Here is a 10,499-nt window from a genome sequence, read left to right on the forward strand (position 1 = left end):
CAAAATTTACTAATATCTTTATCTATTTAAGACAAATTACAGTGTAAAATCAGAATATTTCTTCAAAATAAATAAATAAATAAATAAATAACCATTACACAGTACTTTAAAATTAGAAAATAAGGTTTGATTTCAGTTTAGTCCGAAAGAATACTTAATGATCCGTTCCTTATATTATTTAGTATTAAATGTAATAGTTTATATCACGTCTTCAGATGTTTTTTTTTTATATAAAAAGTTTAAAAACCTACTAACACAATAAATTACAAATTAGTGTCTCATTAGGTATAAAATTTAATTTTTTAAAAAATAAATTTATTAATTTTTTTAAATAGAGAATATTACAATAACTTATCATTATTTTAATATGAGAGTGAACAAAACAAACATTTAAGCTGAAGGTAGATAATACAAACAATATGTTTTTAAACTATGTGTATTTCCAAATTTATTAATATAAAATTTAAATTTTTGTATAGTTAAGCATTTCATAAACTTATAAATATTTTAGACATATGACGGAAAGTTTACAAAATACATTACATATATATTTTTCTAATGTATATAAATTTTTTACAGAGTGTTGGAACTAAATTTAAAATGGGCTAAAACCCTAAAATAAATGCTCATTTAATTTAAAGGGCACGAGCAATGTTATAAATATGACGATTCTTTTTTTTTTTTTTTTTTTTTTTTTTTTTTTTTTTTGAAATCTCAATCTTACAGAAGTGTCATAATATTGATAAAACGGCAGTATAAAAATGAATTGGAAACCCAAACGATTAAAAAAAAACATATTTTGTTTCATAAATAATTTAAATAAATCAGATTAGCTTTTTAAAGTAAGTAAAATAAAAGAAAATATTTGTTTCAGAATAAAAAATGGTGATTCATCTTTGAATTAGAAGAATAAAAATCTGACATTTAAACGCTTTGATTGGCGTGTGTGAACATAAAATATATATCAAAAAACATCCTTCTTTCTCTTTTGGTCAATTATGAATGTTTGATTCTGGTGGTATTAATATTTAATATTAAAAAAAATATCAATTGATCTTTTTGTTTTTGTTTTGTCTTTGCCAACATCAATGTTTAATAAATTTCCCTTCTTTTTTGTTACTTTTTTTTCTCCGTCGTTTTTCTTTGTTCATCTTCTTCTTCCCCTCACTTTTTCTCTCTTCTTTTTATCCCTCAAATCTTTGATTTACCATATCATCTTCTTCAGTTTTCCTTTTCTTATTATTCTCTCTTCTTCACCTTTCCTCTACATTTAATGGTCTATTTTCTTCATTCCTTCTTCTCTCCTCTCTTCTCCCTTTTTTGTTCAAAGTTTATGAGCTTAAAATAACCACAAAATCCGATCGATCACACCGTGTGTTCAACGGCCGGCCATCTACCCATCTCCAAAAACGACGCCACTGCCCGATGCTCACCCCTTCCAACTAACACGGTGAGTCTGTTTTTTTCTTCTCTATTTTAAACGTCGGCGTTGGCCGGCGGCATCAAAGGTCCAACAATCGATGAAAACCGATCCATCGGCACTGAACTCAGAACCGACTTGGACCGGCTGATGACGGGTTACAGCAGCAGAGAGGAAAGTAGTGGCGGCTGAGTGGTCAACTCTCGGTCAAACTAAATCCCCCAAATCCAATTCCTTTCCTAGTTCTCAAATTTCGAAATTCAGTCAAAATTCAACAACTCCTCCTCTTCACAAATAAACCAATAATCTCTGTTCTTAATCCCTCTGCATAATCTAATTTGTACCTTCAAACTTCAAACTTACTCCATAACGAAATCCACCATTCTCGTACTCATCTCAATCCAAACCCCTTTTGTCGTCTTTCATCCTTCTCAAAACAATTCCTGCTCAATTTCTTCTTCCAGATAAGAATAACACCCCCACGGCCACTATAAATTCCCTCTTATTCTTCTTTTTCAATTCTCTCAACATGTTTCTTCGCTAGGATAAACACGAAAAACCCCGTTGAGATTGTTGGATTTTCTGATTTGAGTTTATCCTTTTGCTGTTTTTTGGAATTTTCTTTCATGGGTTGCGCCACTTCTAAGCTCGACCATCTTCCTGCGGTTTCCCTATGTCGGGAGCGTTGCGCTTTTCTTAACGAAGCCATTCAGCATCGACACACGTTCGCTCAAGCTCACACCGCCTATATTCTCTCTCTTCAGGGTGTTGGCAAATCTTTGCACAATTTTATTGAACCAGGTTATGTTTATTCTGACCCTTCTTCTTCTCCTAAGCTCAAGGTTCCTCCTCAGAGAAAGAGCGACCTTGACCTTGACCCTTCTAATTCTCCTCTCCATCGTTTATCTCACTCCAATTCCGGTTCACATCTCCATCTACACTCCGATTCCGACGATGATTCCAGTTCCCTTCACCATTCCGATCACTCTTCGCCTTTGCATCCCACCCACGACGATTTTTTTGACTACCCAGATGGGAATCGCGGTGGTGGTGGTTATGTACAGATGAATTATATGAAGAACAATTCGGTGCCGTCGGTGGTGCATCAGCAGATGCCAATTACTTCAGAGAGGGTATATCATATGGGTGAATCTTCTTCTTCTGGTTATTATCCTTCTTACCCTTATTCGAATAATGGGTATTCCAATTATGGCGGTGGGTATGGGGGTGGTTATTATGGTTCTTCACCGCCTTCCGCTTACGGGGGTATTTCTAATATGTTACCTTCGCCTTCGTCGTCGAAGCCGCCACCGCCTCCTCCCTCTCCTCCGAGAGTCTCTACTTGGGATTTTCTTAACTTCTTTGAGACTCCGGCGGTGGTGAATTACTATGGTTCCTACACGCCAAGCAGGGATCCCAGAGAAGTGAGAGCGGAAGAGGGAATTCCTGAATTAGAAGATGTACGATATCACCAACCCGAGGTTGTGAAGAAGGTTAATGGTGAACAGAAGTTCATCGAGGACGGCGGCGAGAAGCACTTAAAGGCGATGGTGGACGACCAATTGAAGCTAATAAACAAGAACGTCGCCGCTCCCCCTTATCAGATGAAGCCCAACGCTGCAATTGATGAATTTAAGAAGGTTGTGGATAAGGATAAGAAGCTGGAGGATCATGGAAATGGAGCTCCTGCTATTGGTGCAACAATGAAAGGAGGAGGGGGAGGTACTTCAAGGGACATTTATAAGGCGGCTAGAGAAATTGAAGTTTTGTTCAAGAAAGCCTCAGAGTTTGGAGATGAAATTGCCAAGATGTTGGAGATGGGGCAACTTCCTCATCAGCGAAAACATGGTAAGTTCATAGGATTCCTTTATTTTGAGTATTTTTTATTGAGAACTAGTTTATTATGTTTGTTTATGGAGGTTTGTTTTCTAAGATAATGATGAGTTTTATATGTATCAGCATTTTTGGCTCGACCGCCTGCTACACGGAGGAGGGTGAAGTCCTCTTCTAAAGCTGGTGCTGCTGAAGTCGTTTTTGTTGAGGATATGGGAATGAAATCTGGAAATCTTTCATCTACCTTGAAGAAGTTATACATGTGGGAAAAGAAACTTTATAATGAGGTGAAGGTAATGTGTGTTTTTCTTCTTTGATTTAAGATACTTTTTCAGCTTAGATTGTTTAGAAATCTAAGTTCCTAACTCTTCCTAATGCTAGTTCATCTTTTGCTCTTTTCTCATTCAAGAAAAAGATTCTCTTCATTTTTCCACGATCTCTATGTAATAATATGGTGTCGTATTAGCTTTGTTTGATGCTTAAATATAGAGGTGAATTTCTGTAATTTTAATGTTTCCATTCAAACGTTCTGGCTGATTTAGTCTTCTTATGGTTTAGAAATGTAAAGTATTCAAGTGTTAGTAATGTCATTAATTGTATTTGTACTCTTTTGCTTTCTCATCATCTTTACTGATAAGTGTATGTTCATACATTTCTCCAGACAGAGGAAAAGATGCGGATGACCCATGACAGGAAGCGCCACCAACTCAAACGTTTGCATGAGAGAGGTGCTGAGGCCCAGAAAATTGAGGCAACTCAAACGTCCATAAATACCTTGTCGACAAACTTAAAAATTGCAATTCAGGTTGTTGACAAGATTTCAGAGACAATAAATAAGATTAGGGATGAAGAGCTTTGGCCACAAGTGAGTGAACTGATTCAAGGGTATGTGGGTTCTTCAGTTCTTTGTTTGCTTTAGTTCACACATTGATATACATTGTATGCCATTCAAAAGCATCAAGTTTTTTTTTTCTTGAATTTGATGGTTTCCATGTCCATCTCCATTGCGAATGCAACATCGAATCATGTACATCAACTTCGTCAATTCGACAAAACAACGTTTTTGAAGTATATTATATGAAAAAGTTATCATATTGCTCTCATCTTGCCTATTTAATTTGCTGATAAGTATGGAATGCATCTTGATTGCAGGTTAACCAGGATGTGGAAAGGTATGTTGGAATGTCACCACGATCAGTTTCAAGTGATTAAAGAATCGTGTGATATAGGCCATACTAGATCTTGTGGAAATCCTAGTGATATGGATCTTCGAGTGACTTTACAACTTGATCACGAGCTTATTAGCTGGACAACTAGTTTCTCCGGTTGGATAAGTGCCCAGAAAAATTTTGTAAGATCGTTGAATAATTGGCTTCTGAAATGTCTTCTGTATGAGCCTGAAGAAACAGCTGATGGAATTGTTCCTTTCTCACCTAGTAGAATTGGTGCGCCACCCATTTTTGTAATCTGCAATCAGTGGTCACAAGGTCTAGATAGATTCTCCGAGAAGAAGGTAGTTGATTCTATACACGTAGCCGCTAAAAGCGTGCTTCAAATATTGGAGCGTGATAAGCAAGAAGTGCGGCATACAACGATAACAAACAAGGATCTCGAAAAGAAAGTGAAAAAATTTGATAGGGAAGACCAAAAGTTGCAGAAAAAAATTCAGGCATTAGACAAGAAACTGATTCTGGTAACTGGAGATGACACTAGCAATAGCAGCACCCTGCAGGCAGGTCTGCAATCCATTTTCGAGGCCCTTGAAAGCTTTGCATCTGACTCCATGAAAGCATACGAAGAGCTTTTGCAACGAAGCGCCGAAGAAATTGCCAAGGCAAGAGCATGAAGAAGATTGCTTGTTCCTACTTGTGATTTGAATCACTATAAGGCTGCGGAACTCGACCAGTTTACTTTAGGAGGACTGAAGTAACAAACTCAACGTGAACCGTGCAGTCGCTAAATATAATATTTAAAATGACAGTTGTTACATTATGCAGACAAACCCTCCAACATGCAGTGAAACTCAGCAGAATGTGCCTGGCAGTGGCCGTCGATCTTGATGTGGTTCAGTTCCTCAGTCGAGGGTTAAGCATGCATGGCTATCAGTTGAAACGACGAGGAAGTTTGATCCATACTGGGCATTGGGCAAGTTCGTGCCAGCTGAAATGAAGGATCAAGCAAAGTACAAGTCGGAGAGGTAGGATGGTATGACGATTACATGTAATTGATATAGTTTTTGGGGTTTGATGTTCTTGTATATAAATGCTTTTTTTTTCGCTCTTTTGTATAGAAAGTAGATGAAAATGTCGAGAGTTTTCATTCTGATTGGAAGAGAAGTAGAGGAAGAAAATGATACAACACAACTAAAAAGGACGGACAGAAATGAATGTTTAAAGGGTAACTGTAATAACATTAAATTTGTCTGTTTTCTTTTGATGGGTTTATGCAGTTGTGGATACAAACAATGATAATCTCCAACTCCAATTCCTTTTTTCCGTAACCCGCACTTAGCTTAAAATAGCCATGTAGTTTGTGATTCGCATCTCCCCTGTCAACTATACGAAAAAGATTTCACCTTTTTTTCCTACAACCTCCATGAGTTCATACTTGTATGGTTACACTACGGAGTTCGTTTATTTTATTTACTCACTAAATTACAAACAATATTGCTAAATTCTGGTTTCATTTGTTCAAAACAAATAATCCTATTTACTTGCCGATTGATTAAGTAGTATACTCTGTTTCGTAGGTGAATTTTAATTACTTGAGATATAAATGTATAGGATTAATATTTGTGTTTTTTACTTTATACAGTAGAATAATTATTCATACTGTTCATAAACCTCTCTCTCTCTATATATTTCATAAAATATTGTTCATATGTTCCAAAATATTCAATTTAAAAGTCAATATATAATCAGCCTCGACTTTGTAGAATATATGAAATCCAACTTAAATTATTGCATCAAAATGCATAACATTGCTGATTTTAATCACGAAGTGTAAAGCTCAAATCCTTTTACGAATGTACGGTATATTCAATACTTACCAAACCTCTCTTTCTTCAAATTGGAGACGAGAGAGAGAGCTACAAAAAACAGCATTGATAAAGTTTAGTTAACAGTACCATTAGGTTTAGTGAATATGCATAAAAATAAATAGTTATAGTTTAGTGAAGACATTAACCTTTTGAATTATGTTTGATGTTGAATAGGCAAGAAGAATTGCAAAAAATGGGACACATTTTTTGGTGTTGGGGATTTTTGGGATTACTTTTTCTAAAAGAAGAGTTTTAGAGAAAATTTGATGTGAAATGTCAAAACTACCGCCATAGAAAAAACCCTAATTTCATGCTTCTCATTCTTTCCCTCCAATTTCATGCTTACCATTCTTTCCCTCGTTCTTCCCCTTCCTACTATTTTTTCCTTGGTAGGTAAACGAATGACTTGGACGTCGACTCCACGAATGAACTAATTGCGACCGCCGCCATCATTCTTCACGTGATCCCTATCTTCTATGTGATCTTCTCTCTATCTCTCTTGTCTTGCCACAACATTTTCAAACAAAAGGTGAAGGGAATCAGACAGAGGCGACACAATGTGGCGAGGGAGTTCGAATAACGTGGCAAGGCGACTTTCGTTTTTTGTTACTGAACTTCTTAGCAAGCGATAAATTTTTAGTTGGTATGAAAATCTTATTTATTGATGTTTTCTCCATTGTTGTTTGGATCTAGATTTTGTGTGAAAATTTGTCAGAATTTTTTTTTCCATTTGATCATTCTATCGTTGTCTATATGTAGAATTTTTTTTGAAAAAAAGTTCTTTAAGAGTTAAATCGCCTTATTTAGATGTTTGTCTCATTTGCCGAATTGTTGAATGGAAAATTATGCACACTTAACAGAAAATAATTATTGGTTGCTTACAACTGTAAATAAATTGCAATTTTGACGATGGTCTTCATTTGATTTGCAAAATTTGCTTTCATTAGCAACCTTAATTTTTGTGTTAGGGGTTGATATTCTTTGAGAATTTATTGCCATGACTTGCTTGATGATTTTTTTTTTTTAGGTTCTAATCCAAAAAGGAAGTTCTATTGAAGAAGAACTTCGATGAGATAAGCTATTTTGACTAAGTATAGAAAGAGGCATTCTGCAAAGAAGGATGCAATTGGAGAAATGGTGATGCAAAGAGAAGTATTTGAGCCATCGAGTGAAGTAGGTAACATGTTGAGGCTGCTGGTGAAGAAGAAGTTTGCGTTTAATGCTAAGAATTGGGCGATTGGGATAGTAATGTAGGGACCTACACCCAAGAGTATGGTGATGAGGTAGGTGTTCGATTGAAGTGATTAGATGGTCCTCTGGGGAAAGTAAATGACTGTTACTTCTCGAGAAGAAAGTTAAACAATTTAAAGAAGTTTAGCTTTCCAAGGAGATAAGGTTGGTGTCTCAAGGAAAATGTCTAATCGTAATTGACGTTTAGTTTATGTGGTAAGTTCGGGTTGGCTATATAAGGCACGACGAAATTGTAAGGTAACACGTGTAAAGCATGGAAGTGACATTTGGAGGTAAAAGGTTGCTATAAATTGGACCAAAGATTGGAAGAAAGGGTAGAAAAACGCTAAATATTTTACTGAGTTATTTAGAGGAGATTATGGATTGTTGAGAAGCCGGTTGAGGGAAACCACTAGGCAAGGAGAGGAAGTCGAAAGCCAAAGGGAGAAAGAGTTTAGGCTAAGTGTTGTTGTAAGTGATCCTTTAAAATGAATGTTTGTTTGCAAATGTTTTCTTGAATAAATGATCTTTCTAAATGAATGCATGTTGTTCATCACAGAAACATTGTAAGTATGATCTTTACAAACGGAAGGAAATATTTCATGAATGTTTGTATGAAAAGCTTTCTTACGAAATTTTTTTGTTCATGTCTGCTGTGTGATATCAGTATTATGTGTGATCGGTTCAGCTAATGTCTCTTATTTGATGTTGGTGTTGTGTGTGTAATGAATAGTAGTGATTGATCTATCACAAGACGCTGTTGAAAATCCCAGGTTCAATGAAAGGCGCTAGTGATGTGAATCCTAAGTCTAGGTGGGTAAATGCTGGTAGAAGTGAATCCCAGGTTTGAGCGTGTTTGAGTTTTGTTTTTGGTGCTAGATGTTGGTGAATTTGAATCCCAGATCTAGGCGAGAAATGAAATAAGAGACGCTGGTGAAAGTGAATTCCAGGTCTATTCGGTGTTGCTGATGAAGTGAATCCTAAGTTTAGGTGATGAGACTCTGGTGAAAGTGAATCCCATGTGTGAGATGAGATTGAGATTGTTACAAGACGTTGGTAGAAATCCCAATTCAATCGCATGATGCTGGTGAAAGTAAATCCCAGGTCTCGGCGATGAGATGCTGGTGAGAGTGAATCTCAGATTTAGGCAATCAGATGTGAATGGAAGAATTCCAGGTCCCGATAGTGATCGATGACTGTTCGTTGAATTGAGCGCGTAGCACTGTTGCACTCGCTGTGTTTGTATTTGAGTTGAGAATTTGTGGTGATCGTCGAAATACTTGTGTTCTTGATATTAATATTCTTATTGTTAAATCTGTTGTATTCCTAAAAAATGTATTTTCTAAACCCATCACTCACTAAGTTTTTTACTTAAGTTTTAAGTTTCTCCTTCTTAGGTTTTCAGGCGTGAAGCCAAGTAAGGAATGGATGTCAGACATAAAAGCCAAGTAAATAATTAAAAGTCCAATTGTTATGTAAACTTGTGCAGCGTGCAAGCAATGTTATCCTATCTCGCGTTTAAGGAGTTGGTAGGTAAGAACTTCACTTTTTAATGCCAAAGGCTACAACTTAGATCGAAGAAAGGTTGTCTAATGCTTCAAGGTTGGTGAGGAAGACGATAAGTGTGAAAGGACTAAGCCAAGGAAATGAAGGTCTAAAGGTTGTCCCTTAAATGGTTGCTGGGTGACCAAGGAAGAAGGATGAAAATGACGTCCTTACACCTCTAAATCCTTTCTGTAAGGAGCAACATTTTAGTGGATGAAGTAAGACGTGTGGATTAGAACTTAAGTTTATTTATGTACCTTATGAGAAAAGAAATTTAATAGTTAAGTGTGAACTTTGTGTAAAGTGTTAAGTTAATAATGAAAAAAGTAATGTTTATTCCACTGTATTATTATTTCTATTTTACCACTTAGTAAGTGATTTGTGTTATGACAAGAGTACTAGGCGATGAAGCAAAGTCTTAAGGTTACATATTTTCCCCTGCGATAAGTAAGTCTTTAAGGTTCGAGGCGAAGGCTTCGCGATGAGAGTTGAAGTGAGTTTTCCGCTTACAAGGCGTTCATCATGTCTCTCATGGTGAGGTACACAATAGGTGTCTAGGCGACATGCCCCCATCTGGTTGCAGGAAGTGGCGTTTGAGACAAGACATGACATTTTTTCTTTGATTACAGTTGATTTCGGTGTTATTGTTTCTACTTTTTTTACTGCTGTTTGTTGGTTGATTTGATTGTTGTTGTTGAGGTATTCGATCTAGTTTATTCAACAATAAGTTGATTACCTTGTAATTTGAAGGCATATTAATTTTCATATCGCAATATCATAATAACTTAAGGTGACCTATGTTCGAATTTTTGTTCGTTATATAGTGGAGTATGGAAAAAATATAGTGAATTTTTTCAACTCCAAACTAATTCTATACTCATGTTAAGTGAGTTATGGTGATTTTACACAAACATACCCCTAGTGCGCATCTACTCAGTAACAACGATGGAAAGTGCTTCCATTGAATGATGGCGACATGATTGGAGGGAGGATAGTGGCAAAAATAGAGACTTGGGTGGCAGTGGGCATCATTTTTCTTACAAATTAGAAAAATTTTCCAAACTCCAACCATTGTAGTGAATTGTTTTTTGTTGATTTTTTTGGAAATTGTTCTTTGTGTAGAAACTATTCTTTGATTTCTACTATTTTTTTTCTTATGAATTTTTGTTTTTTTAATTAAATTTTCTAATTTGTAAATTGATCTTGGTTGCCAAAATTTTGTATGAGTGGACTAAGAAAAAAAAGTTATACATCTTTTTACAATCAAATGTTTATTGATTTTGTTGTATTTTCAAGTATTATTTATTGATTATTTTTTGCTTGCGCGCGAGATAAAAATTTGTAACTAAAAACTTGCTATCATCTTGCATATTCCAAATGCTTTGTTGCATGCTTGCGAGATGTGTGCGAGATAATACATACGTACCAAAA

At 35.8% G+C, this 10,499-nt stretch overlaps 1 protein-coding gene across 3 annotated transcripts; it reads left to right on the forward strand.

Annotated features, from left to right (window-relative positions):
- Positions 1-934: 934 nt before the first annotated feature.
- Positions 935-5,718, forward strand: LOC103490544 (protein ALTERED PHOSPHATE STARVATION RESPONSE 1). Of its 3 annotated transcripts, XR_537891.3 has the most exons (5): positions 1,143-3,268; positions 3,380-3,546; positions 3,915-4,138; positions 4,406-5,450; positions 5,544-5,718. XR_537891.3 is itself a non-coding variant. In XM_008450091.3 (4 exons), the coding sequence occupies exons 1-4, from the start codon at positions 2,047-2,049 to the stop codon at positions 5,097-5,099; spliced, it is 2,307 nt and encodes a 768-aa protein (XP_008448313.2). In that variant the 5' UTR covers positions 935-2,046; the 3' UTR covers positions 5,100-5,718. The 3 variants fall into 3 exon arrangements, 2 of the variants coding, with proteins under 2 accessions (XP_008448313.2, XP_008448314.2); XM_008450091.3 differs by having other exon boundaries at positions 935-3,268; positions 4,406-5,718; XM_008450092.3 differs by having other exon boundaries at positions 1,141-3,268; positions 3,380-3,540; positions 4,406-5,718.
- Positions 5,719-10,499: the final 4,781 nt, after the last annotated feature.

The sequence above is a fragment of the Cucumis melo genome, chromosome 11 (genome assembly GCF_025177605.1).
Source record: "Cucumis melo cultivar AY chromosome 11, USDA_Cmelo_AY_1.0, whole genome shotgun sequence".
Lineage (NCBI taxonomy): Eukaryota > Viridiplantae > Streptophyta > Magnoliopsida > Cucurbitales > Cucurbitaceae > Cucumis > Cucumis melo.

What these genes read in the sequence shown, in the direction of transcription:
- LOC103490544 (XM_008450091.3), top strand. Translation starts at nt 2,047, where the DNA reads ATGGGTTGCGCCACTTCTAAGCTCGACCATCTTCCTGCGGTTTCCCTA. An exon ending in TCCTCATCAGCGAAAACATG is followed by an intron (nt 3,269 to 3,379) that starts GTAAGTTCATAG and finishes TATATGTATCAG; the next exon opens with CATTTTTGGCTCGACCGCCT. An exon ending in GTGAGTGAACTGATTCAAGG is followed by an intron (nt 4,139 to 4,405) that starts GTATGTGGGTTC and finishes TCTTGATTGCAG; the next exon opens with GTTAACCAGGATGTGGAAAG.